Below are 18,794 nucleotides of genomic sequence, written 5' to 3' on the forward strand. Positions count from 1 at the left end.
GTTTGGTTTTTTTTTTGGATAAACTTCTGTATGCTCATTCACAGCTAAGCATGCTACTAGCAAGCATAAGGGTTTAAAGAACTATTTTCACAAGTTGCACAAGCAAGTGTCTATGACAGCGCGTTGCTCAGCTAAGCTGGAGGCCAGGTTGGAGGCCTTTCGGCCAGTCCACTGCTGAGCTGCTCCGGTGCCAGAGGAAAGGGTGGCGTTTCCTTGACCTGGGCATTTAGCTCCCAGGAAGCAGCACAGGGAAATTTCTGCTCAGGGTAGCTGAAAGGGCACAATGAAGTTACCCATCGTCACCACACTTTAAGTAAACATTACTGAGTTCAGTTCTTCCCAAAGGTCAGGATTTTTAGAAAAGTGGTTTTTCAAAAACATCAGTCTTGGCTGTGCTTCTGTCACCTGAGTTATGAGCTTCTAACGAACACTAACTGCCGCGGGTCTGGCGGCCCCCATACAACCCGCCGTGGCTTCCCGCGACCCAAAAAGGCAGGTCCTTAGACACCAAGCTATGAAATCGGCAGTGCGGAATATCTAAAAAACAAATTAAGACCACTCTCCCGCACCGCATGCTAGCGATACGCCGTTCTCAGAACTGCCTCCAGTTTTAGGTACCGATGTATAAAAGCGAAAGGAGAGTCCCCAAGCAGCACCCCGTCCCTGCTCACGCTCCCCACGGCGGCCACCACGGCGACTCGAGGGCCGGTCCCCCAGGGCCTGTCCCCCGCGTCCCGGCCTGGCCCGGTCCCCGCCGTCCCGCAGCGCGACCGCCCCGCCGACGCAGCGAGCCCCGCCGCCGGCCGCCAAGGGAGCACCAACCTGCCGCGGCGCCGAGGGCCCTCCCGCTCCGGAGCACGCCTCGGCTGAGCATGGGGGCGGCCATGGCGTCCAGGGAGGAGGCGTGTTGCTGCGCGAGACAGGCCTGCGAGTGCCCCGCCTCCAGCCGCCGGCGGGCTCGGGCACAAGATGGCGGCGGTGCTCGCCGGCGGCTCGCAGCGGGTAGTGCGGCCGGCGTTGCGGTGCTCGGCGGTCCGCCCGCCCACCTCGGGCTGCTGGGGCTCCGCGCCTGGAGGTACTGCGGAGGGGCTGCGCGGCGGGGGCGGGCGGCGTTGGTGCCCGGCCGGGGCCCTGGGCTGCCCGCTGGCTGGGGGGGGGCCGGCCGTGGCACGACACCTCCCTGCAGCCCAGGCGGCCGCCGCCAGCCTTGTGCCTGATGGGAGTTGTGGTTCCTGCGGGGATGGCGCGGGGTATGGTGGGGGGAGCGCGCAGCGGCCCCGAGGGGGCTCGGTCGTGCTGCTGTGGGCAGGCCGAGGTGCTGCAGCAGGGTTACCCTGCGGGAAGGGTTGACAGCAGCGTTACTCAACTAATCCCGTGCTTGCCGGTGGCTGGATACGAGCCACTAAAAAGCAAACAAAAAAACCAACCTATGCAGCTTCATAAATGCACATTTGTTCTGTGAGGACAACAATGTTATTCAAACCCTGGGCTGTGCCTACTGGTTGTCACCACCACCGCACTTGGGCTTCAGAGGCCTTTCGAAGGCACCCCCTCACCCGGAGAACAAAATGGGGGCATGTGGAGAAGAGGCGTGCGGCAGAGGGCACCCCAGCCTTGGCCTTGCTCGGTCTCCCGGCCTGCTCTCCAGCGGCCAGGGGAGTTTCGCTCAGTTTGCAGCTCTGCTGGACCCCTTGGAGGCAGGAAGGTCCCCACCTGTGTGGTGGCCTGCCCACCACTCTTCACTGGCCTTCCTTTTAGAGGGTTGTGGCACGTCTGAGGTAAAGCACGTTGGTTGGTTAAATTCTCCGGGATGGCCTGCACCACCTGCTTGGGCCAGCCGTCAGATCAATCTCCCCCCTTTTTCCTTGGAGGCCCTCTTACTTGGTTTGCATGGGTTTGTTTCTATAATGCTGTAAGGTATGAATTTAAATAAGGGGTAGAATTCAGCAAGTTGAATTCAAGAAGGGTAAAATTCTGCTGCCCCAAGCTACCTGCGCTGGCACGATTCCCACATCATGTCTGGGGAGGTCCAGGACAGGGATGGTCTTTCAGTGTTCGACCACTGAAGGTGGTGTGTGGGAAATAAATGGCAGGGTAATCCAGGCCAATTTCATGCTAGGTAAAGTGTATTTGTTTACTCATTGGAAGAGTTTCCATTAAATTTAATGGCTAAAGGTGCTATTTAATAGATTTTTCTTCAGATTTTATGAAATGTGTCATTAGTGTGCTTCACTTGTGTAGAAAAGAAGTGTTTTTATTTGCATGGACTGTTACATTTTGCTGGGGAAGTTCAGAAGGAGAATAAATAACCTAACTCAGGTCAATACTTGCTCTTGTCCCTTCATGATTAGCATCATTCTTCAAAAAGTCAAAAACTTAAGAGTTTACATTGTGACAGCATAAACTATTACAGTGACTCTCTGTTACAAAATCATTAGTTATAAAAAAAAAATCTACTAGAGAGCTGGTTTTATGACAGCAAAATTTCGCAAATAGCTTTTGCATGACACTTTTGTTAAAGATGCTTACAACACAGTACAATTGAGGTCAACACCCAAAGTTAATTTTTTTGATCCTAGACTCAATGACTGGCTCATCTCTGATGTCTGTACCGCACCAGAACATCACTAGGTCTGAGTGTTACAACAATCCAAATAATAAGCTTTCTGTTTTTTTCTTTTGTTTTCCTACTGCATATGGAGCTTCCAGAACGTACATTCTACAATAGCAAGGACAGCACATGTGAGGAAATGAAGCTGTGCCACCAGCAAATTGTGGTGAACAAAGAGATCACAAGACAAACCATTATGAAAGCATGAAAGGGGAGAAAAATGTTATTCTTGTACCTTGGCTAGGTGGAGAGGAATGGTGTCCCTAGTTTTTCTTTTGCACATCCAATAGATGCATACTTATTCATCCTTGTAGACATTAACTCTGGAAAGCTGTGGCACAGTGCTCGGTTTCTTTTGTCAGTGACGTGAGCAGCTGCAACTTTTGCAGTCTTTTTTTTAGGGTTGTAGTACCAGTGGTCTGGCATCACACAATAATTAACAGCAGTTATTAATAAATGAAAAGTTCACTAGTATGAAAACAGACAGCGTGATGTAAAACTCAACCTTCCTCTTTTTTTCCTTATGGTAGGGAAGCGGTATCTGCTAACAGAAGATGATATCAAGTTACAAGAATTTCAGCAGATGAAAGTGGCAATTAGAAATGAAGTTCATGGCAATAAAGGTATTAGTATTTATTTCATAATCACCATTCTCAATTTTAGCATGAGTCCTAGGATACAAGACAGGTAAAGTCATTATACTGTGACACCAACTGACCCCATTTAAAGCAACAAATTATGTTTTCCTCTTGCAAATTTTTTTGTAGCTAAAGTTATTGGAAGATCTGAGGCTTTGTAGAATGAAAAAATATTAGTTATGCTGTGTTGGAAAATGTGGAGATGCTTTCAAATAGGCAAGACATTTACCTAAGACCTGAAATGTTTGTGTCCTTGCTTTTCCAACTTCATCAGATAGCCTAAGAGAAAATACTGTTTCAATCTACAAATCCCGCTACAAATATATCGTCAGCAGAGAAAGTTAATACAAAGCCTAATAGCTACTTAACTATCCAGAGAAGGCCTATGCCAATAATTCTCTTTTAATCTGCTTTGTAAATTTAGTTAGCTTATTCTTTTAGATTTTTTTTCCTTTTATCTAATGTAAATTCTCAGTTGTACAGCCAGTTCCAGATGATGTATGCAACTCAGAACACGAAAAAAAAAAATTCAAGCTTTCCAAACAAATGAAGGATCAAGATAGGTGGATTTATTCTGATGGGGATTTGTTTACACTGTTTAAAGTATTCCTTTCTTTAAGGTACATAGATATATATATATAAATATATATACATTTATATATAAACATATATATATACATAATATATATATTATATATAAACATAAATCTTAATATTTAAGAAAAGTTAGGTAGGACTCCATTTCCTGCACCTGTTTAAACGTGTGCAGGTGTTCTAATGATACAAATTGGCAGTTGTTCCAAAGGATACAGTTAATTTTCTTTTTTATTTGTGCGGCAAGGAAGAGACAAATGATCAAATTTAGTTTTATATAAGCCAGTCTTCTGGGACGGAGAGGGTGGTAAAGTCAACATAACAGTTTTTCTATATTAAGTAAAAGTAGAATTTAAATTGGGCAGTGGCAAGTTGTAAAGTTGTTTTATTTTGTTGTAAGGATGATGTGCTCATATTGGGGATTATTTATCCTGTACTTGAGATACATTTAATTTATTGCTATGGGTCAATCACTCTTGCTAAAACAGGTTTGCAGAAGCAAAATATTTGGTTTTACAGGTTACAGCTAACCTTTTTGTTTTGTACAAATAGTAGCCTCTGAGAACTGATAAAAACAACGTGCTAAGCACCTATTTGTGTGTATGTGTACATGGCTTCTGTACTCACTGTTCAGACTAATACTTGAAAGATGAAAAGAAGTAATTAGGTCCAGTAATAAACTTGGTTTAGGAATGGAAAAAGCAGTAGTAACTATTTTGTTACACAGAATATATAGTAGCTATTATTATAGTTATAATGCAGATATTAACTATAATATTTATAGTGTTAAGTACGGCAGTTAAACAATTACCTACTGTAATAACTATTATGTGTTCGTTACAAAAACAGTTTGGATCCCAGGCATTTCTTAAATTTCTGTGGACCTTTGAACACATCACAACCATTATATATGCATATATATATATATATACGTTCTTCTGACTTCACAGGATCCAGCTCTGCATCTCAGTCTTGAGTAAGGACTTGTATTTGCATGTAGCAACAGATATGCATCCAGTAGCTGAATATGTCGTTCTCCGGGGTGCTCATGTTGCACCTCTTGTGTCGGCTACTAGCTTGGAAACAGCAGTGACCCAGCCACTGCTACAAAAAAAGTTCACTTCCCTGCCCAAGACAGGGGGCAGCACCATTAGAGAAATGAGGCTGCCGGGTGGTACATGTGATGTAACCTTGTATGTGTCTGAACCAAAGCCTTGAGATTACCAACTGAAGGACTTGTCTTTGTGCTTTCTTTATCATAGCAAAATGTGCTGGATAGAGAAGCCTCTTTTCTGGGGTGGAAGGGAAGCAACTCTATGACTATGTATAGAAATACATAGATTATATATGAGACACTTTTGTTTGCATCAACTGTGAAGGAATTTAAGTCTTCTGACAGTGCTGAGTAGAAATTCTTACACTTATTTGAATGCTGCAAAGGATTGCTTTTGTTTGTTTGCTTGCTTTTTAAAAAAAGAACATGAAGCAGGAAATGTCACTCTAAAAACTTCCTTTTTAAAACTTTTTTATTGCCCTATATATTCCATAACATACACAATGAAATTACATTCACAGTAAGCATCTTCTTGGTCTTCCAAGTCTGACATGAGTTCATGGGGACACCTAGGCATACCTGTCTGTGAGAAGCTTTATGCAGTTTTTCATGGTGAAAAACTCCAAGCTTTCTGCTTCATTGAATCTCCATCTTTCAGGTACCAAGTATGCAACACAGGTAATGGAATTGTCTATAGACTGCTGCTGTAATGTGTTTTATTTTCAGATCCGTATTTTAAAAATATTAAGGAAAAATTAAAGAAAAATGGAATTATTCTCAAAAATGAATTAAAAAATTTACTGCATTTGTGTCAGACTTCATCTGATGTGGAACTAGCCAGAGAAGTTATTTACAGGTATTTTTAACAAACCAGGTAATATTATTTTCTGTCTTTATTTTTTTGCTTTTATATTACATCATCTCAGGTTATGTCTGCAGTTGAGGGCTTGCCCTAATTCAGTGGCTATATGCATGGTTAGTCCCTTAAACTAAGGCTGTATTTTCATTTACTTTGGATCTTCCAACCCTTCAGAGACTCTCAGCTCAAAGGAGAGTCAAGCTGACAGGAGCAAAGTGGTGTCCTCCTGTATGCAGAATGAAAGGTGAGCCACACAGAAATGTCATCTCTTAGCTGAGAGGTAGTGGTGTGTTACGTGGTGTTTTCTAGCCAAGGCACAGCTGATCATAAACTGGTCTGGACCCAGCAGTGGCAGGTCAGGAGGTTTTGTGAATGATAGCCTTCCCAGCAATTAGCGTGAGGGGCTATAAAGAAAAAAGTGAAATGCTTTACTTTTATCTCTTCATTTATTTTTTAGTGTAGGAGAGAAAAAGTTGAGGTATTTTAGCAGGGACTGCTGCTGAAATAGACTGCTGCAACTTCCTGTGCTATTGCTCTGTGAATAGAAGGTAAAGTAGCTGGGAACTTTCATGGCAGAGACCCATTTTATTATTAATCCAGTGCTGGTTACTTTACTGGAACTGGAAGAGATTTCATATTACTAATTAATTTATTACTTTGATAAAAATATTATTTTTTCCATAATTAATATCTTGTTATCTAAATGTCATTAGCTGGTGCAGATAGAGGAATGTGCCTCTGACATTGAATATACAGATCTTGCTGTCTATTTAAGGCTGTTTTCCCTTGACAAATTCCATGCCCTATGCGATTAAAGTTTTTTAATGTTTCCAATAGGTACCATGAACAGAATGGAATCACAGCCTTACGTGATTTTAAATTTGGGCCCCTCTTTATGAGGCTATGTTATGAGCTGGACCTTGAAAGACCTGCAGTAGAACTTATCAAAGATCAGGTAATTCCCCTATATATTTTGAAAATCTTGTTGTTATTATTATTATTCCAGTATGAGTAATTAGTATGCTACACATGAGCCTTGTGGGAGCTCACAGACTTGAAGTATATGTGTTGCAGTAGTAAGGATGTCTGTGTCATTAATGTAAGGATGCAGAGTACGTGTTTTTGATTTTAAAAATAGAAAACCAGTAATTAAAAGGAAATTAAATGCTAGTTTGATAACTTTATTATTGTACTTCTAGATAATTTTATCATTTGAATAAAAAGTATTGGTTAAAAAATAATTTCTCAGATGAACACAGCTGATACATGTTTTCCTTCATCCTGTGTTGCATTGGATCATTCTTGGTAATGAACACTTCTGAGTTTTTAATGTTGTAGTTGTCTGAAATCCCTTGGGTTATTTGCATCAACAGGTTTCTCATGTTATTCTGTACTTCAGACTCCCTCTGAATTCTTCATATCTAATATCTAATTTACTACCATAGAGGTGCTATGATTTCATCAGCTCAGGAACTTGGCCATTTTAATGCTGAAGAAACTTAAGGACTTGGTTTTGAACATCTGTGAAATGCTATGTGCGCCATTATGACAAGATATTAATCATGCCCAGTGTATATAGAACTAAATTATCATTAAGATCCCTTCCAACCCAAATCATTCTATGATTCTACAATTCTATAATAAATTTAAAAGATTCTGTGCAATACTGTGGTTTCAAAATCTCTGGCAGCCACTGGAAAGTCATGTCTATCATGTTAATTCATTAAGGCATGAGATTTGCCTAGACAGAAATGGGAGAAGTCTCGCTTGGACTACTCTTCTTAAATTGGGTGTGTGTAAGAGTATGTGTGGATTTTGGTTTGGTTTGGGTTGCGTTTTTTTAATTGAGATCTTTGTCGTTAAGACAGGTCCTGCAATACTTGCAGGACGTAGTAACTGATGAATAGTAAGGTACACTACCACTTCTTCAGACTCTGCTGCAGAAATGTAGACCTGGCATTTTATTTGGCTATTCCCAACACACAGTATGGTTGAAGTGGGATGTAAAATATACTTGGTTTTTCTTCTGCTACTCTGCTTATCATCACTCAAGCCCTTGTGCTGATCAGTTCTTCATTTGATATTGTGATTAGCAAAAACTTCTTCCTGTTTCCTGGTGGTGGCACTTGACCCCAAAGATATTGTTAATCAGCTGCAAGCTGTATTTCGGCTGAGATTTTGGAGTTGCCATTAGTCAGTGACTTCTGCTTGCATTAGCTTAGAGGTTACAATCTGTCATTAAAAAAAATTATAGTGGGAATCTCTGGGAAATTTCTGTTTAATTTCAGTGAGCTTCTGACCTGAGTCACTGGTATTTTAGAGGTTACTTGACAGAGGGACAGTCAGGAAATCCAGAGTGTTAAATGTTTAACTTGTGAAGATGGGGTTTATTCCAGTAGGAAGACCTGCTAAATGCTGTGTGCACTGTAAGAATGTTCACTGTCCTAATTTTCTTTACACTTGCTCTGTTTGTATGTTTCTTCTTCAGAATTTGCGTGGTTTTTTCTCAGAGAGTACATCATTCCATATTTTGATGACTATGTTGTTTAAAAAGGGCCATTTTGAAAGTAAGTACTGTGTTTGCTAGCGCAAATGCATTTTGAGGAGGATTCTTCTCACTGTAAGTGTGTGTATATATATATTTTTTAATGCATATTGCTGATTGGTTTTTGGTTTTAGAAGGTCAGGCATGATGTAAATCAATGTAGATCTGAATAAGCTGCTCAGTAGCATTTAATAAAAATAGAAGGCTGTATTTGTTTCATACTTCCAATGATATTCTTACCATTCTTAGTTGCACAGAATTGGGCTTATCCAGGGGGGCTTGTTTCCTAAACCCTCTTCTCTGAGGGTTTAACTTCTCTTTGGTTTGTAATTTCCCATCTATTTGTTTTCTCTATTCAGAGTTTGGTTTATGTGGTTTTTGGAACAAGTTCTTCAACAATTTTTTTGGCAGTTCGCATTTGTGTCAGAGCAGGGAAGAGTACTCTTTATAACAAGACCAGACCATACTCTTCTCTTGGTTTGTCTTGCTAGTGTGCCCACACAGAGTTGCTACTACTACTGCAATATTTAAGTCAAATGTTTCAAATCAGTTTGGCCCTTTGTGAGGATAAGGTGGAATCATCTGACCTGACTGACAAGACTTTCCTTGAGGAAATCTTAAACTGAGTATGGAGGAAGCTTTTCAAGCAAATCCCTTTATCTGAAATCGGTTGAACACGCAGTGCTTGGTCTCTTGACATTTGGCAAATCTAAGCCCAGCAGTTGTCCTAAAAGTTGAGACTGAGCCACTGTAAAAATAACTGGACCGGAGTCTGAAGGCAGTGTTGTGGTGTAGTTGAGCGTGTGCATTATTGAGGAGCTGTTACATAGTTTGCCTAAAAGGGTGGAAGCTTTGATTGTGTGTTTAAAAGGGCTGCTTTCTGGGCAGTTAGGAAGAATGAGAGTGACTTTGTCAAATTCAGTTTTAGATTTGTATCAAAATAATAGAACAATAAGGCCAGATGCTAATGTAGATTGGAAGCCTCCTTGCTGGGAAGAAATTTTTTATCCAACTGACCCTAAATTAAATTTTTTGAAATTTATTGACTTTTAAAAAAAAAACCAGATTTCGGTTTACATTCTTATTTTGAAACAGACTTACTGAGCTCAATCCAGGTTGATTTTTTTTTTTTTTCCCAATTACTAAATGTACAGCCTTAAATTTGTGAAGTGAGTAACATTAATGTAATTTTGATAGGAGCTTTGGAAGTTCTGGTGGAAATGAAAAAGCAAGGTATACCTTTCAACAAAGAAACCTACCTACTTGCATTTGCAATATGCTACAAACTGGTAAGTATTTTCAATTTACATGGGGAAAAAGCATTTGAAATGCCTCCTTTATGTCTTCTTTCTTTTTGGATTTAAAAATTTCCATAAGTTCCCAGTCATTATTTCTTATCTAGTGCAAATATTTTAGACATATTTAAGTCCTAAATTGCTTCACTCTACGTGATATGGTGCACATATATAACTTCCCATACAAACAAGTGTAACAAAGCAAATCTTTAAAAAATTATGTGGACATGAGCACTAAGGAACAAAGTTGATACAGCCTTTGATTAGCTGGTAGTATTCTTTCTCTGGGATCTGTGCATCTCTTCAGACCGTATATGCTTAAGCCTCAGTATTGGTTTTACCGTCTGGCTTCCTTAAGAGACAAGGCATATATATGATATGTTCTGTTTGTTATCTATTTCTCCCCTCCCCCTCTGATTAACCTTGATCAATTTCTGTAATAGCACCCAAATTTGACAAGGATTAGGGTCCTCAAAGGTAATCAGTTCCTAGATGCCTGACGAAAATGGGCAGCTGAGTGGAGAGAAGAAACCTAAATGAATGCCTTCAGTGGGAGACAGGCTTCCTCTTGACCTTAACTGTATTTTTAGCTCGGAGAAAAAGAAAATGAACACACTAAGAAACTAGGCTACATAGGTTCTACGAGTGTTTCCTTAGAACTGTTTCCCTTTTGTAGGTAAGTGAGATCCCCAAACTTTTTTATTTTGATCTTTCTCACCAGATTTGAATCAGTTCTGCAACTTGAAATATTAACACAGGCCCTTCCCAAACTCAGTAGGAAACTCTTCTTCAATTTCCCCATGATTTTAGGAAAATTATACCACTAGACTAAACTTCCTCGGGTTTCTCAATTAACCATACAATGAAACTGAGCGCATATGTGATAAAAAGGAGGCGGCCTAAAATGGTAGCTCAGCAGTAATTTGTGTGGTGCTTCTGAAATTCTCAGTTCTAACGAATCAGGGCTGCCCTTAGGTCAGGGGAAATAGAAAACAGCCATGTGACTTTGATGTTTGGAGAGTGGGACAGTAGACAGAGCTGAGAAAAAGCTGTGGAAGTTGTCTGCTATTAAAAACAGCTAGGGATTGATGGTTACAGTCAGTTTAGGGATGTTAGCAGTTCTACATAGCAGGTGCCTGTTTTAGACAGTTATGAATGTACAGAGACTCTGACACTATGCTACAACCCAAGTTTATAAGCTGGTGTTTGCTACCAGCATTCACTGAGGCAGTATTTACTACTTCAGGGGTGCTCCTTGGTGTATACTCTGCCTGTTTAGGTAAAGGCTTTGACAGAAACCCACTGTGTTTCTCTAAGGTATCCTTTACTCCCTCTGCTGTAGCTTTTTCCTTAAAGTCTTTACATGGTTCTTTCCATGGCCTGCTGTCAGAAGGCTTGGATCCGTGGCATGCGCAACAGGAAGAGGTTCCTGAGACTTCTGTTTTCTACGACTTTGGACCCTACCTGTATTTTCAATAGAGGATCTAGCCCATCATTACTTGTTTAGCAAGTTGACACAAATAGAGCGGAAATGATTCTAAACTGTCACCCAGTTGTTTTAACCACCACAATAAATTCGTGGGTTTTTTTTCATTAAGATAAAACACTGTCAGTAAGGGAATAAGCTGCAGTAACCCTTTATGCACTAAAGTAGTTGGAATAGTTGGAGCTCTTTCAAAAGCTTAATCTGTTGATTCAGCAGATAGTGGTAGGAGGAGAAACTATGAAGCTCAAAAGTGGTTTTGCTCATGATGCAACATAAAAAAACTTCAGAAAAAAATCTTGAAGGGACATATCTTCAAGATGCACTACTTGAATACTTGAAATAATGGTGCTGGTATTGTTAAGAGCAGTGCTGGATTTTTACTAGGTTAATTCTTAGTTTCTTTTGAATAACTATGCCAGAGACCAGTACAGAAAAATCTGCAAGGCTTAAAGCTCAGATTATTGCTAGTGAATAAACAAAGGAATTAATATTTAATCTTTGTACAGAACTGTTTTAAAGCTTAACTCTAAAACACTTCTGGGATTTTTTAAGTCATTGTTGGGCACCGGTATCATCTAACAAGGTCCTTCTTTCAGTGCAGGAAAGGGCTATAGACCTTTTGACAACAATAAAATATTTATGTAATAACAATCAATCTTCTGGTGGTCAGAATGTTCCTAAATTTTCAAAGATGATGTTTTAAACCACATGAGAAACCTGTGGTTTAAGAAGTATTTGCAAAAACTGTGCAGACCATTCAGCAGTGGCATGGAAAAGCATCCCCTAAACATCCAAAGGATTACCCTATCCCTTAAATCATGGCCAGTATTTTGCAGGAACGACACTTTGAACAGTAGAAACAGAGATGAACACCAAATACTAGCAAGGAATATGAAAGCTCTTAACAATATTGGTGATACCTTGTTGTTAAAAGCTGGCAGCAGAAAGGTTTGTAAGTTTGGCAGGTATTATTTTATTTGGGGTCCAGCCAACTGTACTCATAATTTCCAGTGTGAGAAGTGTTGTTTTTGAGAGTTGGTGATTTGTGAGATAACACACAGGTAAACTCATTTCCTTTTACTATAGACTCCTGTTGAAAATAGTCCCAGGAATAATGGAAGCTTGCTGTGTTGGAATGTCTAAGCTGTCATATTAGAATATATACTTAGGAAATGTCTTGCAAGATTTAATGTGTAAGAGAGGCCAAAACTTGCAGAATCTTCAAATTTGCACATACACAGATTTCTTTAGTGTAATGGTGCTGAGTAGTTCAGTGTTTAGAAAACATTGATTTTCATTAACTATCTAATGTAGCTTTTAGAATAAAGGAAAGGCAAAAAGTCAGCTTTCTTCCTGATTTGGGAATGATTGGAAAGTGGAAAGAGTCTCTAGGTTTTAGCATACTGCCGGGGTTGTTTTATCTCTTGTAGAAGTGAAAGCAGTTAGAGCAAGTAGTAGTTTTTAAAATAACGGGAGTTGTTTTTACCCTCTTCTGAACTCTGTAGCTTTGAATATTGTATTTTGATGTTGTGTTTCTCAAGAAGTGCTGCACAGAATCTGCTTGGTTGGGTTCAGGTATGGATTGCCTTGGTGGTCTTACAGTATGTTGACTCCTGAATGCCTTCTGAATGTGATTGCAATTGCCTACAGTCCTTTTAGATCACAAGAATAGCAAGTGTAACTTAGGTTTGAAATTTCTATGCAGGACAACCTGGAGTCTTGCAAAATCTCTGCAAAACTGCTTGAAGAAGCACAGCTAAAAGGAGACACATTACCACTGCGAGCATTCTGCTTTGCTGTGGCAACTGCTCTGAAGCAGGTACAGTACCTTTTGTTTTGATTTGTGCCTGTATCTCTATAGTTTTATTTTAAGTTTGTCAGTGAAAGGAAGCTAACGTAGAGGAAGCAAAACTGATCTATGTAATAACTTCAAGCATTATAACTTTGAGGCCCTGAAAGAGTTGGATTATAGACAACTCCCACACAAAATAAATGTGGAAATTCTGCGATCTAAACATGTGTCCTGAGTCTAATGCACAGGTATTTTGTGATAGGAACAATGCCATATAGAGTGTTTTTAGAAGATGAAGGAGAGTTGGGCCCCCAGGTTAGATGTAACCACAGACCAAGTCCTGCAGATACTGTCATTTCGTGATGGCTTCCTTTAAATAGAATTAAAATGATAATCTAAAATATTTGCACAATCATCTCTATAAAATGTTTATCCTGGGAGGCAAACTCCAAGGCTGTGATGTGTATTGTCTTACTGCCTGGGAGATGGTTCTTCAGAGGGAGGTTTTTATATACCTCATGTGCCTAAGCACATATGAAGAGGCTCTGAGGCAGTAGCAGTACAGGGTGAAAGACTGAGCAGGAGAATAAATATTAGGAAATTCTAAAGTCTAGTATTTCCTCTGCCGTTAACTTGTATATACAGCTTGAGAAAATTCTGGACCTTCTCTGTTTCATCTCTAAACAGAGATCAGAGGCACTGTAAGAGCTAGCAATTTGATGTCGTTCACGGATTTGAATGAATGAAGTAGGATTGTTGAAATGTTCTTATGATTCTGTAGTCTTTTTTGCCCTGTCTCTGTGAACAGTTGCATCGTTGAAATTAATTTATTCATGTTCATGGTAGCATGACAGAGCTTCTCATTGGCATTGAGGTTAAAAATACAAAATCTCTGTCTCTGAAACAACACGAAATATCCTTGATGCTATTGCTTTATGTAAAAATCAGTTAAAAATCTTGTTTTGCAAACAGAATAATGTTGTACATTACATTTAACCACATTTAAGCTGCATGATCTTTGACAGTACCTCTTGCTGTAAGATGTTTCTTGATCCCAGGTAACAGCGGTTGGTACAGTAAATGTCAGTGTGCCATTTACTCTCTCTACAAATCAGTTGATGGCATAGATACAGTAATGTCCGATAGGTTAAAAAGTGCTGGGCAGGATGAATACCCACATTAATATATGCTGCACTTCATTTAAGTATTCTGACATATGCCAAACTGGGCATGTGTGTAGATCTTGTATCTTTCAGGTGCTCTTGTGCTCAGCAATGTTACATGCTACCTTTCCCTGCTGATCTGAGGCAGGGAGTACTGTCTGATGTGCCAAAGAGCCAGATATGGGAACTCCACCACAGGGTGTTCCTTTCACAGGCTGGGTGCTGTTTAGAGTCCATGGGTCGTGGTTTCTGATTCATTAAAAAGTTGTGAAAGACTTGGTTTTTTTGAACTTCTGTTGTGAAAGTGTCATACATGTGATTTGTCATCTCCTGCATGTGATGTGGGAGACATTTGATACTGTCTCCCACAGCATCCTTTTAGAGAAGCTGGAGGCCCATGGCTTAGACAGGTGTACTCTTCACTGAGTGAAAAACTGGCTGAATGGTCGAGCCCAGAGAGTTGTGGTGAAGGGAGCTAAATCTAGTTGGTGGCCAGTTACAAGTGGTGTTCCCCAGGGCTCATTATTGGGGCCCGGTTCTGTTTAATATCTTTATCAATGATCTGGGCGAGGGGATTGACTGTACCCTCAGTAAGTTTGCAGATGACACCAAGTTGGCTGGGAGTGTTGATCTGCTTGTGGGTAGGAAGGCTCTGCAGAGGGATCTCAGCAGGCTGGATTGATGGGCTGAATCCATTTGTATGAGGTTCAACAAGGCCAAGTGTCGGGTCCTGCACTTGGGTCGCAACAACCCCATGCAACACCACAGGCTTGGGGCAGAGTGGCTGGAGAGCTGCGCAGTGGAAAAGAACCTGGAGGTGCTGGTCAACAGCCAGCTGAACATGAGCCAGCAGTGTGCTTAGGTGGCCAAGAAGGCCAACAGCATCCTGGCTTGTATCAGGAATAGTGTGGCCAGCAGGAGCAGGGCAGTGATTGTGCCCCTGTACTCGGCACTGATGAGGTCACACCTCAAACACTGTGTCCAGTTTTGGGCCCCTCACTACAAGAAAGACATTGAGGTGCTGAAGCATGTCCAGAGAAGGGCAACAAAGCTGGTGAAGGGTCTGGAGAGCAGGTCTTGTGAGGAGTGCCTAAGGGAACTGGGGGTGTTTGGCCTGGAGGAGTCTGAGGGGCGACCTTATCGTTCTCTACAACTACCTGAAAGGAGGTTGTGGTGAGGTGGGTGTTGGTCTCTTCTCCAAAGTCACTAGTGGTAGGACAAGAAGAAATAGCCTCAAGCTGCATCAGGGGAGGTTTAGATTGGATATTAGGAAAAATGTCTTTACTGAAAGAGTGGTCAGGCATTGGAACAGGCTGCCCAGGGAGGTGGTGGAGTCACCATCCCTGGAGGCATTCAAAAAAACGTGTAAAAGTGGCACTTCAGGACATGGTTTAGGAGACGTGGTGGTGTTGGCTTGACAGTTGGACTTGATGATCTTAAAGGTCTTTTCCAGCCTAAGTGATTATATGATTCTGTTCTATGTTTAACCATATTTTGTTATTATTGTAATTCCTTCCTAGAATGATGTAAAGCAAGCCAAATTTTATTGTTCCCAGATAATGAAAACGGAGAACAAACTCTACAGTAATCTTAAAGTAAGTATGCTTGCTTTGCATTAGATTCTTGCAGAGAAGTGTGCTATACTGGACAAAAAAATCCCATGTGCAAAGAAACAGAAGTGTGTCACGTCCCACCCACACCCCCAAAAAAGGGACCCAGGCATTCAGGTCCCATCCTGTCCCACCCCCGAAAGGGATTCAGGCATCTGAGTACTCCCTGACCCCCTGAATAGGGGACCCAGGTGTCCAGGTACACAGGCTTGTATTAGTACTGTAGCAACAGTACTAATACAGCTTGGTTTTGGGCCAACAGACAATTTCTGTGAGTTGGGTGAGTTACATTCTGAGCTGTTAATACAATCCCCCCACTTTTTAAAATGGTTTCTTACCATAGACAGGAATGGAAAGTAGACCAGTCCTACATCTGTGAGTATAGACCCATGAATAATTTCTAGTTATGACATTGTGACTTTTTGCTTTCTTGATACAAGAGATTTAAAAAACTACAGGTCCAAGTAAATGCCTTCCTTAGGTGTGCTCTGCCCACTTTAGGCCTCCTTCAGCCCTATCAACCTTAACCACATATGTGCAACAATTTTTTTCATTAATTGCATGTTCTACAAACTGAGAGAAAGTCTACTGCATGTGCCCTGTAAGTTACCTCTCTAAGCTATGGAAAAAAATATTTTTTTTTAAGAACAGCTAGTGCAGCTCCATCAGAGGAGCTCTGCCTCCAGGGTCACGCTTTGTTTCCACATCCCAGCTGCGAAAAAAGCCCAAACCTCTGTGGCAATCGATCATTCCCTCTGCGTTCTTCATGGTTAATGGATTTTTATCAGCACAGCATCTAGAAATTTTGTCCCGCTTTGCTTCATGGCTTCCTCAAATACTCTTTTTAAAATATGCATTCTGATGATAAGTACTGTTTGTGTGGTGTGGTTTTATTTTATTTTTAAGGTTCTTGTCCAGCTCAGATCTGGTTTGCTAGAAGAAGTAATAAAGACATTAGAAGCAGCGTTGGAAGTAGATACTCCTCCCTTTGTGAAAAAAATTGAGTTTTCTGAGCAGGTGGTAAGTATACAGTAATGAGATGAGGTCGACGGTGCTTGGCTGAGCCATGATGATGGTGGTTCAACCACAGAACTTCAGGTGCCTGAGTTCACCCTACTGAAGTTGTTTGGGTTCTGATACATTCAGATGCCAAAGCAACTGGCTGGCTTTCTGTACTGTTGGACAAAGCACTTAGCTGTCCACTTCCCTTTTTTATTGTGGATCGTGCTTTTAGAAGCTCAGATTTTGTCTGACTGTAGATGAAGCGTTCCCTAGTGGCGTTAGACAATTTAATCCGTTGCCTTCTGTGCTGTCTTCATTTGATGTAAAAATGAGGATAAAGTTCCAGTCATGGCAGTATTGTTAGTTTGGTAATATTTGCAAAGACCTGTGGTGCTATACAGGGAGGTGTGATATGGGAAATAACAGCTTTTGCTGTTTTACTATAAAAAAATGGCTTTTACAGTATTGATCACCAAGAAGGTTTCCTTCAGAGCACATATGTGCCTCCCTCAGCTTGGTAGCATTGCTGCTGCTTTTTTTGAAACTTACTAGTCTATTCATTTTGAATGTGTCTGTGGAACAAGATATTTTAAGACTGTGTTAATAATTAAATACTTAGCCTTTCATTGCTGTCTATTAAACAAAATGAATAACTTACATGTAAAATAGCAAATACTAGGTAGAAGGGGGCATACTTTTCAAAACATAGCCCATGTATATTAACTGCTATGTTGAAATTTTTTTAAGCAGCTTTTCATTTTGTAAATTCATTGCAATAAATCTTGCATTTGTCAGTGTTGTATTTTGATTTTTTTTATTTTTTGGCAAATATGTAACTGTCCCTAAGAAGACTAAACATGAGTCCTGACCTGCTCCTTCCATCAAAGGTTATTGATCAATAACAGTTTTTAGGAGATATATCTACACTTGAGCTCATACTCTGTGTATGGCATACAAAACTTCTCAATGTTCTACAGTCTGACTTTTATTGATTTATACTACACTGTACATTTAGTGTGATCCATAATAATAATTAGAATAGGGGTGATCTCTGAAGTAGATTCCAGGAAGCAATTACATTTCATGGGTTTAAATAGAAAATAATTGTGTTAGTCTGTAGTAGGACTAAGAATAGGACTGTACAGCTTTGAGGAAGTTTTAAATCTAATAAACTCTCTCTAGTAGGTATCCAATGCATTTCCACCATTGTCTGGTGGCGTATACTGTGTGCTGCACAAAATTTTCCTATGAGCCATTGGGTTAGCCATATATCTTACACTATATGCTTTGTTTTTTCTTTGAGTGATTGCTTGTCTTCAGTATGATGGTTGAATGAGATCTTCACTTGCTGAACGGTAACAGTCTGTCATTTTCTCTTCCTTAGCTGGCTACAGTCAGGGAAAAGATGGAAGAAAACCCTGACCTTTCTGCCAGATTAGGAGATATTTACACAAAACTACAAGCTTCAGGACGGATAACCATGTACACACTGGAAGACATGCTTTTCCAGATTCCTAGTTCAAAGAAGACCCCTGCAAAGGTTTTAAATCAGAAGCAATTGGGCTATCAGGCTGCTAAACCACTTCAGTCCAACCTATTGTTGGAATAGTTCAATATTGGATAACAAACTGAACTCATGTTAGCATCTCTTAGAAACCAGGTTCAAATAAAAACTCTTCTCCCCTCCTCCACAATGAATAATTAAGTTGTTTGTGTGAAACTGCACTTTAAGTACAGATCATGTAGCTTCTATTTTTCAGTTTTGATGCTAAAAACAAGCCATGATGGTGGCTATTTGTGTGTTGTTCAGAAATGGAGTGTGTCATGGTTTAGCCCCAGTCATCAGCTTAAGCACCACACAGCTGCTCGTTCCCTTCCACTACCCCATTGGGATGGGGGAGAGAATCAGAAGGGCAAAAGTAAGAAAATTGATGGGCTGAGATAAGAACAGTTTAATAATTAAAACAGTACTACTACTAATAATAATAATAACAATAATAATATAATGAAAAGGAAAATAATGAGAGAGATGTCATTGGGGGAGGGGCAAGAAACGCAACCAAACAAGAAGTGATGCAACCGCTTACCAACACCACCCACCAACCGATGCCACCAGTCTCTGAGCTGCGATCGCTGCTTCCCCCG

At 40.6% G+C, this 18,794-nt stretch overlaps 2 protein-coding genes across 3 annotated transcripts in view; one reads left to right on the forward strand and one right to left on the reverse strand.

Moving 5' to 3' along the window:
• The window catches only part of MRPS27 (mitochondrial ribosomal protein S27), a 43,524-nt gene extending 42,575 nt beyond the window's left edge, over positions 1-949 (reverse strand). The window contains exon 1 of the mRNA XM_075079717.1: positions 823-949. Coding sequence (XP_074935818.1) covers positions 823-886 — 64 coding nt within the window. The 5' untranslated portion in view covers positions 887-949. The remainder of the gene's footprint in view (positions 1-822) is intronic.
• On the forward strand, positions 945-18,350 carry PTCD2 (pentatricopeptide repeat domain 2). Of its 2 annotated transcripts, none has more exons than XM_075079713.1 (10): positions 945-1,075; positions 3,142-3,234; positions 5,624-5,753; positions 6,594-6,711; positions 8,245-8,323; positions 9,499-9,590; positions 12,788-12,901; positions 15,558-15,632; positions 16,554-16,667; positions 18,034-18,350. In XM_075079713.1, exons 1-10 carry the CDS (start codon positions 970-972, stop codon positions 18,256-18,258), a joined length of 1,146 nt encoding a protein of 381 aa, XP_074935814.1. In that variant the 5' UTR covers positions 945-969; the 3' UTR covers positions 18,259-18,350. The 2 variants fall into 2 exon arrangements, with proteins under 2 accessions (XP_074935814.1, XP_074935815.1); XM_075079714.1 differs by having other exon boundaries at positions 15,594-15,632.
• The last annotated feature ends 444 nt before the right edge of the window (positions 18,351-18,794 follow it).

This window comes from Phalacrocorax aristotelis, chromosome Z (genome assembly GCF_949628215.1).
Source record: "Phalacrocorax aristotelis chromosome Z, bGulAri2.1, whole genome shotgun sequence".
Lineage (NCBI taxonomy): Eukaryota > Metazoa > Chordata > Aves > Suliformes > Phalacrocoracidae > Phalacrocorax > Phalacrocorax aristotelis.